We start from the raw sequence: 17,693 nt of genomic DNA, 5'->3' as shown, positions 1-17,693 counted from the left end.
TAACTGGTTGGATTAGAACATCAATGCCACTCATGTGTGTGTGTGTGTGTGTGTTACATTAGACAGCGAGCTGAATTAAATGGGAGAAGTTGGTGCAGCATTCTGTTGTCGTGAGCGCTCTTTTACATTAATTATGAAAGCTAATCCACCGGCAGCTCGGACGTTTGGATGTCACGTGAGGCAGCGGACTCCACCGCGAGCTCCGTGTACGTTAATCACGCCGTCATGCGTCGGGGCTTAAGCTGGTGCTGCTCGGTGACCTTGCGGCGTCGGTATGAGTAACGCCGCTGTCATGATATGAGGTAGCACCTTCTGTATGCCATCGCTGCGCAGGCTTGAACCCGCTCCAAGCTCCGAGTCAGCTGATTTTGGTCCAGCTGCTTATCTGTCACAATTGGGTTTTTGGTTCTTCACAGCTGGTTTTCGAGCCACGGGATTAAATAATCGGGAGAGGGATAAGTGCATATCACTCTCATCTGCCACTGTTTTATTTGGCACCCACTTTTTGTTTTGACATCTGAGGCACGATTTTAATACTCTGGTCAAAAGGTTAACAATGAAGTGATGATCTGCTTATGAGTACCAGCTACTTTCACATTTAATCATTTTAGGGTGCGATCACATTTACTAACCAGACCAACACAGACAGGTAATGCTCATCAGCAGCTAATTATAACAGCTGTAAAGACGGATTTACTGCTCTTCTACTGGTGGCAGTGCTTTTTTTTGTGTGCACCTGCCTACATTAACCTTGCTCCTGGTGGTGCGGAAAAAAGACAAGAAGCTCAGTCCACCCAACACCAGAACTTTGGGAGGAACGAAGCCGTTTGGACACGGTGATCGTTGAGGATGTTCTGGTCTCTTGCATTAAAAAGTTGCTCGCCGTCACAACGTGAACCTTGACTTTCCGTCCGGGATGATTCCAGTGATGGACTCCGAGTGTGCCAAACGTGCACGGGACACACATAACACACCGAGCCACCCAAACGACACATAAGAAGGGCGATACTGCAAAACGGGCGCACACCCACGAAAGCAAAAAACACACATCACATGAAGACATGCTGGGACGTGACGTCCAAGATTGGATTTCAGAGGATTTGTTGCGATAAGTCCCTCATAAAGCTTGTTTATTTCTTGCAGCCTATGTTCACAGCGACGCAGCATTTGAAAGCCATGTGTGCTAAGAGGAGCAGATTGTGTTGAATGGAAATACCCAGTTGAGACAGATGCACACACACACACACACACACACACACACACACACACACACACTTACTGCTGTGCCATAACCTTGGAGTGAGAAGATATTAAAACCAAAACTGCTGACAAACATTATCATGTAGCGGAATCCTCTGCAGGGAACCCATCTCAAACTACATGGATCCAGTTCTGGATTATGAGCGCTAACTGACTCAACATCGCCATGATATGTTGCACACATTGACGGTATAATGACTGTTTTACACAATACATAATTATATCTGTATGAATAGGAAAAATATGATAATTTTTCAATAAGTGAATTGGGAATCAGTGTATTTATTGAATGCGTTGTGTCACAGCGCGGCTCTTAGAGTGGGACATAAACAGCAGACACACACACACAAGTATACTAACGAATATATGAATTTATTAACCACAAAAGGAGCAAAACGAGTCAAACCAATAGACGGGAGGAATCGGTAAAGTCAGGTGTGTTTGAGTGGAAACATGCTGCAACAAGAGAGAGGAACCAACAGCTGATGTGTGGTGAGAGATCTGGCTGCTGCTGCTGCTCTGGCTCACATGCATGAGACACACCAGGTCCAGGTGTGTCCAATCACACTGATTACTCTCCCAAAGGTCTGCAGGCCTGGAGACACAAAGCACACCAAGCACAGGGGTCGTCCTAATAATAGATTATATTATTAACAAACGGTGAAAACGTTAATCCAACGCAGCCAAAAACTAGCTGAGCTCTCAAAAAGAAAAAGAAAAAAACCTTCGTATTCAAGATCTATGAGCGGTTTTGATGTAATCTTCACACTCCTGCAGCAAAGTTGTATGTTACTTCAGCAAAGTAGCTCCTTAGTGTGTGATGTTGTGGCGTAGTCGACTTGTATAATTCTCTAGTTTTACCAAGCCCTCTTGCACAGATCACATAAATATATGATCGGGACTCGTGTGTAACTGTGCGCTTGTTTTCGCAGACGAGCGACACGGCACCCTGAGGCTGAGCAACCTCACTAAGAGCATGTCGGGGAAGTACATATGCCGAGCCAGCAACACCGCCGGCTCCGACAGCTGCTCCATTAACCTGGAGGTGATCACCTGTAAGCACACGGTATTTCTACTCCGCCACGCACACCCGCGTATTCATCGCACAGCTGTGACCGTCATGAGGTGTTAACCCCCGATCTGTGACGCCTCTCCCAGCTTCCAATGCAGGCATGATCGCGGCGGCTACGCTGGGGTCGATAGTGGGACTGGTGGCCATGGGACTCTTCCTCATATTCGTACTGAGGAGGAGAGGGGACACCGAGGAGGAGATGGCCAACGAGATCAAGTGAGAGTTTGAACTATTCACTGTAGGGCGGGCACTTTATTAGGTACACCTGTACAATCCAATGCAATTCAATACAACAATAACCGTCACCACGTTTATTAGGTTCTGCTTTCTGGAGACATTGAGATGTGTAAAGGATGAAGGTGTTGTACTGGAATACATTATACTGAGATGTTGTTTATTTTGTCCTCTGTATTCACAAAGAGAATCAAAATGTTCATTTCCTTCAGTAATGTACGGAAGTTTTGAGACACTTGCGCTTTACTTGAGTACTGCATTTCTGTGTTTCTTTATACTCGAAGGCAAAGACGGGAGGAGGGAAGTGGCTCTACTCAGTCATGTTAAAAGAACTTTATTTCTTCAGGGCGCCACCAGACAGATGCGTCGATCCATTGAATTCAGTAATAAGTAGGGCGAGCGCTCACACGGTTCCCCTTCTGCATTGTTCCCTCTTTTTTTTTTTTTAAATCAAAAGCAGCCGTCTATGTCTCTGCATTTATTAATTATGATATGGAGTTGCTAAGAATTTTTGTATTTTTTAGGAAAAATCCTAATGAGTACTTTTACTTTTGATAGTTCCTTTTGTTGACAATACATGTACACACTGGACTTCTATTTAAAAGTGTATTTATTGTGCTATAACTACTTTTACTTGTAGTATCTAAATATTTTGCTCTCAGATTGTGTCTTCTGTAATAAATACTGTATAACGTCATTCTAAAATCTACAAAAAAGTACTTTTTTTTTGTTGTCAGAACTCGGTGAGAGTGAAACACTGAAGCTGATTGTGTGTCGCCCTATTTCCTCGTTATTCCTCGTCATTAATGAGATTCTGCTTCTCTTCTCTTTGCTCTCGGGTCACAGGGAAGACGCTCAGGCGCCAAAGCGAGTGTCGTGGGCAAAGAGCAACACCGGCTCGGACATCATATCCAAGAACGGCACGCTGTCCTCCATCGCCACCAGTCCGCAACCCCGAGACCCCCTCCAGCCCAACTTCCACTACCCGTACTCGCCCACGTCGGCGTCGGACACCGGCTCTGTGATCAACGCCTACCAGCTGCGGCCCGGAGAAGCCGGCACGCTGCAGGGGCTTCCCGGTTACAACGTGGGGGGCACCCCGTCGCGCAAACACAAGCGACCCCCCAGCACAAACGGGGGCCCTCCGCAGCTCCTGAGGAGCCCCGCGGTCGCCATCCCCAACAGGACTGAGGGGGCTCAGCCACAGGTGCCCCCCCCGCTCACCGTGTCCCCACAGATCAGCTCCTCCACTCTGACGCGCATGGGAGCTGTAGCCGTCATGGTGCCTGCCCAGAGCCAAGCGGGCTCCCTGGTGTAGGACGGCGGTTCCGCACGGAGGGAGAGAATGCCTTGAAATGGAAACGCACCTTCTCCACCAGCGCCTGAAAGGTTGTGAGAGAAGACGACGCCTCGGTTTTGCTCATTTCAGTTTCTTTCTTTTTGTAAGAAATATATTTTTATTCCCACTCTTTTAAAGAGACTTTCAAAAAAAAAAAAAAAAAAAAAAATCCACTAACGTTATGATTTGTTTTTTCGGCAATATAATTAAAACTCTGAGAGAGAGTTGTTTGAACTGAACAGTGTGTCTGGATGCTGTCAAACCATAAGGAACAGTTAGTTTAGAGGTTTGCAGTTCTTGCAAAAACAGTTGTGCTTTTGGACATTTATATAACTAAACTAGATATAAACAGTTTTGTATTTCCATCTGTACGGCTGCAGGATCACTTCTCTCAGGCTAACTGCACTAGTTAAAAAAAAAAAAAAAAAAAATCACAGTTCAGGTATTTCCACTTTTTCATTTCGTCGCTTCCTTCGACCCACTTCTGTTCACGTGAAAAGCTCGTCTGGTTTCATGACGACGACGTCTGCCGAGAGAACGTTCATGAGTGTCCTGCCTGTTGCGGTAGTTGGAATGTAACCGAAAATAGTGTTGAAGTTCTTGGTTTCTTACTCTTCTGTTCAAAACGGTGCTTGGTATAACATGATATTACTGTAAACATGCGAGGCCGTTAGTCACTGGGATGACGTCACGCCGACCCTCCTGCTCATGGTGGTTTTCTTGTAAGTATACTAAACTCTGGAAGTAATGTGTCGGTGAGTTATTGAGGCTGAAAGGCTACATGTAGCACTTTTAACGCAGTTTTGATTGTTGATCATTTTTCAATAAAGTGTTCTGGAGTGTTTGAGTTTAGCGCGACTGACTAATAACTTCACTTATAATACATTTGATTTATATAGAGCTTTAAAAAAAAGGCACTCAAAGACACTTTACATAGTAAAAACAAAACAATAAAAGCATTTATAATAAGAACAAAACAGATATAAAAGGTAAGGAACAACTTATCACTCATATAATGTACATCAGTCCCAGTAGAGAAGAAATAAAAAGGCTGATTCATTTTATTTGGAGTGTTACATTTTAATTACATAATACACAACATCAGGGGCAGTACACGCGTCATGTAGGGCAACAATACAGTAACAATGACTATAAATAAGAGCTAAGAGGCCACTTTAGGCACAGAGCTGCTGAGACTGCATGTGATACAGATATGTAATATACAGAAGAGCAACCATTCCCCGTTATTAACACTGACGTTAGTGTTGAACCTTTTTAAGCAATGGTTTGTATCCACACAAGCAGCCTCACACGAAAAATCTAAAAAAAACTCTTGATTTTGTGGATTTCTATGCTGCCAGTGTCGCTAAAAATTAAACAATTATTCTAGAAAAACCTATGTTTTACTTCCCGGTTTACCCCCAAATCCTAAAGCAGTCACACGGTAACGAACCAGAGATGAAGACCACTACAACACGGTCCCTCCTGGAGGAACCAGGGGAAAGGGTTATCATGACTCGGTCAGCAGATTTCTGGAAATGATCATCCTCATCACCTCATTCGTGCCTTTAGGGGAAACAAAAAGAGAATAAAAAGAGTCACACAGACTGTAATTGTTACTAAACCAAGCATGACAGCTGCCTAAAATACAAGGGAATCATATTAACTCCGAGACAAAGGAAGAGGACACCGTCAGACGGCCTCACCCTCTAGGATCTGATGGACTCTGATGTCCCGGACAAACTGCTGCACCGCGTAGTCTTTGAGGTAGCCGTACCCGCCGTGCATCTGAAGAGCCTGGTTGCAGATCTGTCGAGCAAGAAGAGATGAAGGATATAGATGAAGGACAAACTTCTCTGACTCTTACTTGTACTGCTCAGCATTACTCACGTCAAAGCACTCGTCCGTGGCAAAGAGTTTGGCCATGGAGCAGAGGGAGACGGCATCGGGCCGGTTCTGCTGCAGCGCCGTCGCAGCCTCGCGCACCAAGAGGCGCGACGCGACCAACTTGGTGGCCATTTCTGCCAGTTTGAACTGGAGATACTGCTCGCACCGACACGGACAGGGAGAGAGGGAAGGAGGACGTCAAAGCGTCTTGCGGAAGCGGTTTCTGAAACACTACAATCCGGGATCCTCGCAGGAGCTTCTTACCTGGTTGTTGGAGAGCGTCTCTCCAAACTGCTTGCGCACCAACAGATGATCCCTCGCGAGCTGCACACAGGCATGAGCCGCCCCGAGAGAGCAGGACGCTGTCGGAAGAGCGATAGTGTAAACCGACAACACGCAACGTTAACACATCTTCAGCTGTATTTTCTATATTTTCTCTCGCTATGGGACTTCATCTCACACGTGGGGGATCATGAACTACTGTACAGTACACTTGAGTGGTGTTTTCCTCCTCACCAATATTAATTCTGCCTCCATTCAGGCCTTTCATGGCCATGTTGAATCCTTGCCCTTCCGCACCGAGCAGGTTGGCCACCGGAACGGCACAATCCTCAAATATCACCGCCCTGGTCGGCTGCGAGTTCCAACCCACCTGGAGAGCAGATCGGGGAAAAAAGCTCAAGATTGAATCTGAGAGACCGTGACTTACTTCTGCCATCTAGTGGTCACCTGCTAACACTGGCTACAGAGCGAAACCATTAAATCCAGCAACAAATGAACAACTACCTTCTTTTCCTTTTTGCCAAAACTGAGGCCCGGGGTTCCTTTCTCCACCACCAGGCAGGAGATGCCTTTCGCTCCTTTAGCTCCCGTTCTGCACATCACAACGTAGACGTCCGTGTCTCCTCCTCCACTGATGAAGGCCTGCAGGGTCACAAAGACAACGACACGCGTTTCTGGCTCACCGTTTAAAAAGAGAGCGTTCACGGTAACATAGGGATGAACGGGGGGGGGGGGGGGGCCTGTAGTTACCTTAGAACCATTCAAGACGTAGTGGTCACCTTTCAGCTGTGCCGTGGTCAGAAGGGAAGCAGCATCACTGCCGCTGCCTGGAATCACAGACCGCAGGTTTGAGCGGTGGCAACAGAAACACTTTAATTTGCAAGACACTTGAGTTCCTTTCCTTATTCAATGTGTTCCACATAAAGACCGACCTGGTTCAGTGAGACAATAGGAAGCAAACTTCTCCATCAAACAGAGGTCTGGACAGAACTTCTCCCTCTGCTCAGTACTGCCAAAGGTGTCTATCATCCAGGCACACATGCTGCAAAGAGAGGAGCATACTGAGAATGTGCAGGCAAGTACATAGAAAATGTACATCACAGCTATAAATATAGTTCCCATTATGGTGGAAAGTGGTCACGATTGATTCACCCATTCATTTTCATCAAAAAGCAAAGAACCAAATACATCTGTACTTGTGGATGCTGATGTAAGCCGTGGTGCTGACGCATCCTGTGGACAGGGCCTCAAAGATGACGGACGTGTCCAGCCGAGAAAGACCCGTTCCCCCGACGTCCGGCTGGACGTAGATCCCGCCGAACCCCAACTGGGCTGCCTTTCGCATGGTCTCCACTGGAAACACTTCCTGTTGAATGAACATACCTAAAGTTGATGAAATGAAACTAGATCGGACATTCTGAAATAACGGGACCGACGGCTCCATTTGAGCTCCAACACACCTTTTGGTCCCACTCGGCCATGTGCGGAGCCATTTCATTGGCTGCGAAGTTAAAAGCCACTTCCTGAAACTCCTTCTGTTCATCTGTGAGTCCATGAGCAGCTGAGCAGAGAACACATGGGCCCACATGGACGGTATTATAACACAATAATAATGCACAGATTCAGGTGTAGCGTGTGCATGCTTTGAAATGCATCATAAAAAAAAAGGTGACAGGATGTGTTTATATGTCCAACATTTTTGAATCATTTAAATATTAAAATGATTAAACTCAGGTCTGCTCAAATTCCCTCACACATCATACAACCTGCCTAAAAAGAGGGGCGGTGCCAAACTAACCAATGACAGCTAACAACGTCACAGGTAAACGTCATATTAACGTAATAAATAAAACCCTGAAAGTGTGTGTGTGTGTGTGTTCGCTTTCTCTTGTTTTATCCAGAGTCAGAAGTGTGTGTGTGTGTGTGTGTGTGTGTGTGTGTGTGTGTGTGTGTGTGTGTGTGTAGGAGAGCAGTAAGGAGTGAGTACTAGCAGCGGTCTGTTATCGAACTAGTTCACATTGAGACTTTCTTTCATAACACACATCCTCTGTCCTTTAAACTGATGCTAACTGTTCACTCCGTTTCTTTATTATTTTTTTTGGGGACTCACGGTCGACACATGAAGCTATTCCTCTTCTCTGCGGGCTTCTGTTACAGAGCAGACGATGGTTCCTGCAGATGCTGGAGCCCAGTCGAGCAATTCTTCCCAGAGGTCCGACAGCCGCCATGTTTACCTCCACAGCGGTACGGCTGTTTGAAGAGAACGGTCGGGCGGCTCTTCTTCTTCTTCGTCGGTGTTTTACGGCGGTTGGCAAATAACATTATGGCGCATTACTGCCACACCCTGGTATGGAGGGTGGATCTCAGGATTATTATTCTTTATTAGGGATGATAAAGAAATTGAGAAAAGAAAGAAAGAAATATATTATCTTTCTTTCTTTCTTTCTTTTCATTGACTTTGTTCGGACTACACTCCCCTGTATCCAACGACCAATGCGACCAGGGTCTATATAAGATGTAGTGATGATCCCAGTCACGACCACAGCGAGGCAGCAGAGCGCTACACGCGCCTCCGCTGCCGTAAAGCGAAGAAACTTCAAGACAGAAGACTTCGAACACCAGCCGGTTGTTGTGGTAACTGTACGTCTGGTTCACCGCCTCGTCTCCGTTACCGAGCTCTTCACAGCCGCCTCCCCGAGCTCCTCTACGGGACGTAGACGGGAGTAGACGGTAATCAAATCAAGTGCACCGAGAACTTTGTTGACATCACGTGTCGTCCACGTATACCTGCGGAGCTCTGCTACAGGTGCTTTTACTGTGTGTTGTAGAGGTTATCTACTGACCGTGTGCGTGTAGCCTCATCTGTGTTACTTTAAAATGTGAGGCGCGTTTAGTTCACACGCGCTCGGGCTTTAAAGGTAACTTAGCTAGTCTCTGATGTCCGTGCATGGCGATGCTCAGAGGAAGAATTCTCTCCCCATGTTTAACACCGAAAAGAAAAGTTTGTTTCGTTTTAGTAGTGTTGTTTTATCAACCAGGTTTTGCAAAGTAACACATGATTCGAATGCTTTTATTCTTCTGTACGTAAGATCAAACATCATATAAATCCACTGAATTGACAAACAAGGCAATATATATAATGTCATCATTATGTTTCCAGCTTCAATATGAATATGTTCCCTAATATTATTATAGGTCTTTGAACTGATTTAAAAACTGTTAAAATGAGACATTCAAAAAAACAAAGTCTGACATTTAATAAACTAAACAACTGATATCTTAAAAATAATCAGAAATGAACGCAGCAAGTACAATCGTTGTTAGTAGCAGCCCTCGAGACATTTGTTGAAACATTTCATTCTTTTAATTTTATTTGTTGGTGATGGATCACATTCTCCATCACATCTATATTGTGATATGGGACTTTATTTTTTAAATGGATAAATTGAATAATTGTAGATGGATAAAATCACCAGACAGGAATTACTTTTGTTTTTTTCTAATCCAGCCAAAAACAAATACCTGATGAATCAAACGTCTGTAATACATCGATGCAAATGTGTATATGAGACACATGGAGACGTTATGGATATCCCTCTGTATGAATGTTTGATGTCATCAACCCTGTTATGGATGGTTTAAACAGGTTTCTTCACAGACCGTGAGCGATGCCACCGAAGACGAGGGCCGGAGCGAAAAGCAAAAGAGCTGCGAGTTCAGGTGAGCCAAAACGAACGCGCAGAGTAAAACTTCTCGTCTGGTTTGGTGGGGTTTTTCTTCTGAGGGACTCATTATCAGATTATTGACAGGCAAGGACGACGATGACGTCGGCGGCGGCAAGAGGAAAGCTGCTGCAGCTCCTGCTGAGTCTGCGAAAAATAAGGAGAGCTCAGAATCTCCACAGCTCTGTCACTGGCTGATGAAGTCTGAGCCAGAGAGCCGCTTGGAGAACGGCGTCGACGTCAAGGTGCAGAGCCTGAACGCCGTCTACACAGTCAGTCAGTTTGTTAAATGTGAGTCACCTGCACTCCTCTGATGCACCTGGTCTCATCCTGCAGTTTGGGATAGAGGATCTGAAGGCTTTGCCGGATCAGACCGGTTGCTGGGACGGCGTCCGCAATTATCAGGTAGAGCCTCTGAACCGACTCGGTAATGAAACAAGATGTTTCCCTCAAATAAGACACCTTTTCCTGTTTTTTGTTCCTCTGATTTATCCATCTCCTCCCGCAGGCGCGCAACTTCATGAGGCAGATGAAAAACGGGCAGTTGGCTTTCTTTTACCACAGCAACTGTAAAGACCCGGGGATAGCGGGAATCATGAGAGTACGTCACGCTGCTGTTGTGATGACTCAAACAAAGCTGCAGGCGTCATTATCTGCTGGATTTCTTTTTTTTTTTCTTCTTTTTCTAGATCGTGAAGGAAGCTTATGTGGACCACACGCAGTTTGACAAGAAAGATGTCCACTTTGATGCAAACAGTAAAGCGGACAACCCCAGATGGAGCATGGTGAACTCATTCAGGAGTTAAAAGCACAATACAGGATAGTAACAATCAAGCATGGAGGTGGGGGGGGTTGATGCTGTTTTCTTCTCTCTCAGGTAGATGTTCAGTATCAAAGAATGATGAAGAGGTTTCTCCCTCTGTCTGAGCTGAAGAAGTACCACCTGCAGCATCGCGCCACGGGGGGGGCCCTGAAGGACGCGGCGCTGTTCACGAGGGCCCGGCTCTCCGTGCAGCCCCTGACCCCCGGTGAGCGAAGACGTCCTCCCTCTGTGACGTCCGTCAGTGTTCAGTGGTCCTGAACGCTCACTCTCTTCTTCTTCTTCTTCTTTCTCCACAGAGGAGTTTCACTTCATCCTGAGTTTGGAAGATGAAGAGCCTTTGTGAGGATTCGGACCAGACGATGAAATCACGAAGCTTGTAGCGTTTATTTTCTTTTGTTCACAAATATTAAATGTGCTTTTGTCAAATAATGGCTCGCATCCAGTTTTTACATCTTCTTCTTCTTCTGCACTTTATCTTTCAAAGATTACAAAAAGGTAAACAATGAGGATGGCTCACCTGTGTTCAGCCTGTCTTATTATATTTACTCAGAAACATTAAGGGTTAAAGATGGAACACAAAATAAACTTGAAATCAGAGGATATTTATTTATTCATCAAATATTTGATGTTGTCATTGAAGCTAAATAGAGGATGTGAAATGACCTCATCTTGTCAGGAAAGAGCCTGAAGACGTTCAAATCAGGGAGTACAAAGTATACAATAAATACACACAATTATAAATTTTATTCGTTGTCGTTGTCATGGTAGCGTGATAAAGTGCTGTCCCACTCTCAGTCTCTCACACTGAACCACGTACCAGGTGACGTCAGTTAGTCCTTGAGGGTTCAGGGTTTGAGGCTTTAGGGGGGACACTAGCTGGAGCGGTTCCTCATTCTAAGGCGCAGTGGTTCCCTCTTCATCAGAGTGTTATTCAGATCACCTGTTGGCGGCTGATTATGAATTGAGAGCAGCTCGGTGCATTGCTCCTCTCGGCCAATCAGGATGCGATGACGCCTTTTCTTTAGCGTTTAAGAGAGAGGTGGGGACTCGTGCTCTCAAATCTTTCTGATCCTCCTTCGACTTACGTCAGGCTCTTTTGAAATGTCCTTGCTGTCTGTTGCTTTCCTCATAGAGGAGGATTTCTGAGTTCTGATTCTCCTCGACTAAATGGAAACAATCTCACTTTTGAGGCTTCTTTGATGTCTTTAACTTCTCTATTTGAGGGTGATCTTTAAGCATTCTGACAGTCAGCTGGAGTGAATATTAAGAACACAGTTCCTGAACATGAACGAATGCATTTTATTTATTTTCACCAAAAGCCCTTTTATACACATTTCCTTGTCAAAGAGGCATTTTTTCACTATGAAGGCAGTTGTGATGAGATATATCTAATTAGATATGTCTGTATTATGTGGAGGGGAAGTGGTTGTTCTGCTCAGCTGAAATCTGGGGAATCGACTATCAAATATATATATATATTATGTGTATGTATTGGGAGCCTACCTCAAGTTGACCACGGGTATCAGTGAGGATCAGTGAATTGGTATATGGGGCACAGGTGCAACAGACGGCTAATGATGCATGGGTGACGGGGAGATAAGTCAGATATCATATCATGTCATCATCTGTTAACAGATTATTCTAACTAAACGAGAACCTGACTGCCCAAAGGTGAGAAGCCTGGAATCTCTCTGTTGAAGCGAGTAAAGAACGCCATCTTCTTCTCCAGCACCCAGCCGAGTGGCTAGCTGCTGGAATCGGTCGGTATGCCCTCAGTGTCATGTGGTTTTATTAATAACTCTCCCTCATTGCTGAAGAACAACCAAGTCTGAGATCTGTTTTTTTTTCATTTGGCATCAATTTATTTGACTTTCAGGGACAAGGAATAATTAATTAGCATTTTGCAAAAGATAGTTCTACTGTAACTCTTTCTCTGGTTAAAAGACTAAAATCATGTTAGAGAGGCAGGAGGCTTCCATCTGCTCGATACACTGAGGCACAACTTTTAAGTCTCTAATGAAGAGGATACAGTGGACTTCATCCTATCACACCTCAATACAAACAGCCGCTCCCAACAGCCGCTGGAGCGCCGAGGCAAAAGCACGTGAATGTGAGCGGTGGTCTGGTGGAGCTGGAACGGGATAGAAGGTTTCAGCCGGTCTTATTTACAGATCAAAACCAAACAAAAACACGTGTGTGATAATACTTAAGCCCTCAAAACGGGAAGTTTCCGCTTCAATAACTATTTTGTTTTGCGCACACACACACACACACACACACACACACACACACACACACACACACACACACACACACACACACACACACACACACACACACACACACACACACACAGAGAGAGAGAGAGAGAGAGAGAGAGAGAGAGAGAGAGAGAGAGAGAGAGAGAGAGAGAGAGAGAGAGAGAGAGAGAGAGAGAGAGAGAGAGAGAGAGAGAGAGAGAGAGAGAGAGAGTGTGTTTAGCGAGATAAAGCAGTGCAAAGTGATCTCAGATGTCTTGACCTTACAACAATGTTAGGAATGCATTCGTTAAAGGTGGAATGTTGGAGATACATTTCTGAAAATTCATGACGGTCGAGTCGCATTAATTACGAAATCAGAAATTCATTTAAACTAAAAAAAAAAAAAAAAAAGAAAAAAAAAGCGTTAATTAAAGTAACCAACAGAAGACTTAAAAACTCCAGAATATCACACATGGAAGGTTTTAACACAGTGGACATTAGTGAATGATTAGTTTGATTCCCATAAAGAAAAGACAATTGCGTTAATGAGGAAGTACAAGACCAGCGGCCTGAGGCCACTTCGAATGCCTCATGCAAACGGTTGCGTTGTCCACATACTGTACGTATGACTGTATGTCGGTCTCCCTTCTTCCTCCCTTCACCAGCGGCGGCGGCTACAAATAAAAACGGCTGCGTCGTCGTATGATGTACAGTCGACGGGAGCCTCCCGACAGAGGAGGCGGGCTGGCGGCCGGCCTGCAGACCTCTATGCGCTCTCCTCCTTGGCGGCCTGCTCCAGCGCGCTCTCCGAGGCGGCCGAGCCCTCGAACCTCTGCGAGGCGATGGCCGCCTGGTGGGACATGCTCTTCCTCACCACGTCCCCTTTCCTCCACAGTGTGATTTCCTGCACAGGGAAGGGGTTCGGAGGGGTTTAGCAGAATGCTCTCCTTTGCCGATAGCAAGAAACCCCTACATGCTATAACTACCTAGAGTAGGCCACCGTCATCTATTCATTTACAACAATTGAATGTATTCATTTGGAAACTTTATGATTGGCTCTACTCGTTCTTAGCTAAATGTGATGCTATACTGTACATCCCAAGAGTGACACTGACTAGGATCATACGTAAACAAAACAAGATTACTCGGATCAGGAAAAGGACTGGAAATCAGACATTGTTGTCTTTCCCCTCAGGATGTTCCTTTTGTAAATCACAACTTTGGCCACCATGTTTTTTGCTGTCTGGTTTGACTCGTCGTAGCAGGAAAAGGCAAAAGCTGTTGCTCATAACCTTAAAGAGGGAGCGTGGACGATCCCAGCACCCTGGAACTACAGCGCCTAACTAGAATGTGCTCGTTATGAATGCAATCAGTTACACCTGTGCTTCTCCTGCAGAGACAACAAAAACAAAAAAAAGTCAAAATGTGTGCTGCTTAAAATGTCGATAGGAAACAAAGGCCTTGTCCCAGTTTCACATAACATATATTAGAGATATATATATATATATATATATATATATATATATATATATATATATATATATATATATAAAAAAATGTTTTTTTCTAGACAAATGAGCAAACAAATTTGTGGATTATTCAACCATTTGTTTCAGAACCAGCATTTTTTTTAGCAGTAAGTATAAAAGAATCAACCTACTTTCTACCATTTTGTGCTGACAGGACAATAACTTTTAAGTGTCACTGCAAATGTCACTCAAAGATAAATGTGTTCCACAAATGTAAAGCCTATTATTGTCATCAAGGATCTGTTTCTGTTGCTCAGATCACCACCTTCACTTGATTTGGATGCTTCACGGTCCAACACTCGGACCACAGACTCACAGCTGTGTATCAGTCTTCATGTTTCTCTTCCCTGCTAACACACACACCCTAGCTAGCTCCTGCAGCAGCCTACCTGCTGCTTGAAGTAGCGTCTCTCCTCCTCGTCGATCAGAACCAGGTTCAGGTAGTAGCGCACGGAGAACTTCTTGTTGATGTCCCGCATGGTGGGAGTCAGATCATAGCCGGCCAGAAATAACCGGATGGGAATGGACTCTCCTGAAACCATGGAACACGCGGCGTCAGGTTGGGTAACGTTCAGTAACTCTCTCGTGGTTAGAATGACTGAAGTGATGCGTGGGAGTGGCTTACCTCTGACCGGAGCTCCGTCCATGATCTCGTACTTGGCGATGGTGTCGTTTTCGTGGTACACACTGGGGCCGGTGCCCGTCGTCTCACGTTTGATGATGTCGATCTCCATGTGTTTGATTTTAATCCTCACCAGCAGGAAGTAGATTTTCCCCACAATGACATCTTTCAGATGGTACCTGTCAGAGGACAGGCGAGAACGAGGTGAGCAGCAGGCAGCTCAGTGACGGAGCGCTAAAATCATTTTCAAACGGTATCGGGACACTTTCTACTCGACTACGCCACGGCCAAGACTTCCTAAAGGCATTCAGAGACGCTGTATTCCTTATGGCTTCTTGGCTGGATGTGGTTCATTTTTTTAATAACTGAATTTGTTTGTTTATAAAACCTTTTAGATTTATGGATTTCCTTCTTTCAAAAGACACTTTTGTAAATTCAGTTCTGAAAAGTGCCATAAAAAAAAAAAGAATGCTTCTTACTTGTTTGTTCATTTGAACAACTTTGGTCTAAAATGATAATGTTGGTTCATCAAGTGTTCAATCAAGAGAACATTAGACTCATTTTGACAGTCTATTAATTCTTAAACTAATTTATAAAGTAAAAATGATAAAGTAAAAATGATAAAATGTTTTCTGGTTCCAGCGTCTCTTTGCTTCATATCATGATAATAATGTGACAATTATTAACTGGAGACCTCATTATCAGCTCTGGGACATTGTGATGGACTTTAGCTTTTTACTATTTTCTAACATTATATAAATGTAAAACGTTGAATCACTGATAAATAAATGTCTCTGGATTCACTATGAATGAAAAGAATCATGGTTTGTTGCAGCCCCACGAGTCTTACTTGGATTTGTTGTACTCAAACTCGATGTGGAGACAATCCTCTATCCCTACTTCCATCTTAATGGAGGAGTTGAGCTCCGGGTAGGTGCTCAACGTGTGCACCACGATGTCCGTCTCTCTGCTGATGTCATTGAGTCGTCTGATCACCGTGGCCCGGAGAAAATACCTGAAGACAAACATCATCGCACCGAAGCGATAAATACACACAGTCCCAGGTGAACGTGGGCAACGTTGAGCGTCAACCAAGCTGCGTTTGAATGCTGAAGGTTAAAAGAGGGACACTTAAAGGTCGCTGCCTACAGAGAGGAGTGAATGATTCATCTCACCGGAGCTTGACGTTCTGGCCCGTGTACGACTCGTAGGGCTTTTCAACATGAGTGAACTCAAAGTCGAAGGTCTGCGACTGAGTTATTTCACCCGGTCTTGCGAGATCTTTCACCAGAGAGACGAACTCATGGTGGTTTCCTCTGTCGTAATACAGCTCTAGAAGAAAAGACGCAGAATAAGAGATGTCTACCCCTGTGATGAGGAACATTTAAAAACACTGATGTTACAGATTTATGATAGGACCCGATTGATTCACTTTGTCATTAATAACTGAAGGTGCACAGATGATTGGTGTACAGTCCCTAGAATAACATGTATTATATGAACCATAACATGGGTAGAAAGAGGCCAGACTGTTGTGCATGTGCTTGTGAACTCACTGGTGAACACGTGTAAACACGTCTCACTGATCGTCTTTAACCTACCTATTTGACCAACGAACTCTACTTTGATGCCCTGGTGCTCCAGCCTCTTCCCGGGGTTCTTCAGCGTCACGTTCACCTTCCCACTGACCGTCTCGCCGTCATAGAACAGAAAGTATTTATCTTTCTTTCCATCTTCAGTCTTGTGTTCAGCCTTCTTCCTCGTCTCAGCGTCGTTCAGGACTACATCAACGTCTGCACTTTGTCCAAAACTAAAGAAACTCATCTTGTGTAAACTCGTGTTAGCAAACTAATCCCCCCCCCAAAACAAACCAACCTGCTAATGTTTCAAAGTAAAACACAGACACACACACACACACACACACACACACACACACACACACTCTAAGGCCTGCGGGCTGTGCGACCTCAGTTCCCTGTCGGAGCACGAAATACAGTATTAAACGTGTAAAAAGTGGATGTTGGATGTTTTAGAGATAACTCCACATTAGCTACATGTCCATACCGACGAAGAGAAATAGCAACACGACGGCACAACGACAACGCAACAATAACACGTCCATCAGCAGAGGAGCCGTTTGTTTTCTTCTTCTGGTGTCCTTATAGAGTAGATAGTCTAACGTCGCACCGCGTGCACACCAGAACGCTCCGTCACGGTCACAATCCTCGCTATGCGAATGTATATTACATGTTTGTTTTCTGTAAGAAAAGACGCTGTATGTTGTCAAATAACCAGGAAGTACGCCACCTGCATTGGGTTAACTACTTCCGGGTGGGATTTTTCAAAATAAAAATCAAGAAACGTTTGAGGTGAAGTTCCAAACCACTACTGTTACTATACTATATATATATTATATATATATGTTACTATATATTATGTACTATTATATAATATATATTTAATATAATACTGTATATACTATATATAATGTACAATTATATTATATGTATAATATATATAACATAATATATCCTATGTATAATGTACTATTATATTTTATATAATATATATATATAATATAATATATATATTATATTATCTATATAATATATAGATAATATAATGTATACTATATATATAATATATATATATATATTACTATATTTATTTAGAAAGCAACGGG

The 17,693-nt window shown here is 44.2% G+C and overlaps 4 protein-coding genes across 8 annotated transcripts in view; 2 read left to right on the top strand and 2 right to left on the bottom strand.

The window, feature by feature from the left end:
- Window positions 1-4,757, top strand: part of esamb (endothelial cell adhesion molecule b) — a 32,222-nt gene extending 27,465 nt beyond the window's left edge. For both annotated transcript variants that reach the window (XM_068716057.1, XM_068716048.1), the window contains 3 exons: window positions 2,193-2,315; window positions 2,419-2,548; window positions 3,413-4,757. In XM_068716057.1, the coding sequence (XP_068572158.1) occupies window positions 2,193-2,315; window positions 2,419-2,548; window positions 3,413-3,884 (725 nt within the window). In that variant the 3' untranslated portion in view covers window positions 3,885-4,757. The remainder of the gene's footprint in view (window positions 1-2,192; window positions 2,316-2,418; window positions 2,549-3,412) is intronic.
- Window positions 4,758-4,947: 190 nt separating this feature from the next.
- On the bottom strand, window positions 4,948-8,346 carry acad8 (acyl-CoA dehydrogenase family, member 8). Its single transcript, XM_068716068.1, has 11 exons — window positions 8,185-8,346; window positions 7,535-7,635; window positions 7,271-7,440; window positions 7,007-7,116; window positions 6,825-6,901; window positions 6,579-6,716; window positions 6,309-6,444; window positions 6,057-6,154; window positions 5,796-5,948; window positions 5,612-5,714; window positions 4,948-5,471 (listed from the first exon to the last, which is right to left on the bottom strand). Exons 1-11 carry the CDS (start codon window positions 8,300-8,302, stop codon window positions 5,416-5,418), a joined length of 1,260 nt encoding a protein of 419 aa, XP_068572169.1. The 5' UTR covers window positions 8,303-8,346; the 3' UTR covers window positions 4,948-5,415.
- Window positions 8,285-11,042, top strand: thyn1 (thymocyte nuclear protein 1). Of its 4 annotated transcripts, none has more exons than XM_068716106.1 (8): window positions 8,285-8,804; window positions 9,733-9,794; window positions 9,884-10,041; window positions 10,133-10,201; window positions 10,305-10,397; window positions 10,486-10,581; window positions 10,674-10,824; window positions 10,916-11,042. In XM_068716106.1, exons 2-8 carry the CDS (start codon window positions 9,743-9,745, stop codon window positions 10,960-10,962), a joined length of 666 nt encoding a protein of 221 aa, XP_068572207.1. In that variant the 5' UTR covers window positions 8,285-8,804; window positions 9,733-9,742; the 3' UTR covers window positions 10,963-11,042. The 4 variants fall into 4 exon arrangements, with proteins under 4 accessions (XP_068572207.1, XP_068572189.1, XP_068572198.1 ...); XM_068716088.1 differs by having other exon boundaries at window positions 9,721-9,794; XM_068716097.1 differs by having other exon boundaries at window positions 8,285-8,880.
- Window positions 11,043-11,257: 215 nt separating this feature from the next.
- LOC137876440 (vacuolar protein sorting-associated protein 26B-like) lies at window positions 11,258-17,322 on the bottom strand. Its single transcript, XM_068716037.1, has 6 exons — window positions 16,612-17,322; window positions 16,186-16,342; window positions 15,861-16,025; window positions 15,014-15,189; window positions 14,778-14,920; window positions 11,258-13,763 (listed from the first exon to the last, which is right to left on the bottom strand). The coding sequence occupies exons 1-6, from the start codon at window positions 16,832-16,834 to the stop codon at window positions 13,626-13,628; spliced, it is 1,002 nt and encodes a 333-aa protein (XP_068572138.1). The 5' UTR covers window positions 16,835-17,322; the 3' UTR covers window positions 11,258-13,625.
- Between the last annotated feature and the right edge of the window lie 371 nt (window positions 17,323-17,693).

Source organism: Cebidichthys violaceus, unplaced genomic scaffold, assembly GCF_023349555.1.
Source record: "Cebidichthys violaceus isolate CVI_PGR_0920_01 unplaced genomic scaffold, fCebVio1.0.p SCAF_1, whole genome shotgun sequence".
Classification (NCBI taxonomy): Eukaryota; Metazoa; Chordata; class Actinopteri; order Perciformes; family Stichaeidae; genus Cebidichthys; species Cebidichthys violaceus.
Note: the sequence above shows the minus strand (reverse complement) of the source record. Positions and strands in the feature narration are given on the sequence as shown.

Coding starts and splice junctions, on each gene's coding strand:
- LOC137876440 (XM_068716037.1), bottom strand. CDS start 16,834: ATGAGTTTCTTTAGTTTTGGACAAAGTGCAGACGTTGATGTAGTCCTG. Junction 16,343..16,611: donor AGAGTTCGTTGGTCAAATAG/GTAGGTTAAAGA, acceptor CTTTTCTTCTAG/AGCTGTATTACGACAGAGGA. Junction 15,190..15,860: donor TTTGAGTACAACAAATCCAA/GTAAGACTCGTG, acceptor GTCCTCTGACAG/GTACCATCTGAAAGATGTCA.
- acad8 (XM_068716068.1), bottom strand. CDS start 8,302: ATGGCGGCTGTCGGACCTCTGGGAAGAATTGCTCGACTGGGCTCCAGC. Junction 7,441..7,534: donor TGGCCGAGTGGGACCAAAAG/GTGTGTTGGAGC, acceptor TTCATTCAACAG/GAAGTGTTTCCAGTGGAGAC. Junction 7,117..7,270: donor GCTTACATCAGCATCCACAA/GTACAGATGTAT, acceptor CTCTCTTTGCAG/CATGTGTGCCTGGATGATAG.
- thyn1 (XM_068716106.1), top strand. CDS start 9,743: ATGCCACCGAAGACGAGGGCCGGAGCGAAAAGCAAAAGAGCTGCGAGT. Junction 10,042..10,132: donor AGAACGGCGTCGACGTCAAG/GTGCAGAGCCTG, acceptor CTCATCCTGCAG/TTTGGGATAGAGGATCTGAA. Junction 10,582..10,673: donor ACAACCCCAGATGGAGCATG/GTGAACTCATTC, acceptor CTTCTCTCTCAG/GTAGATGTTCAGTATCAAAG.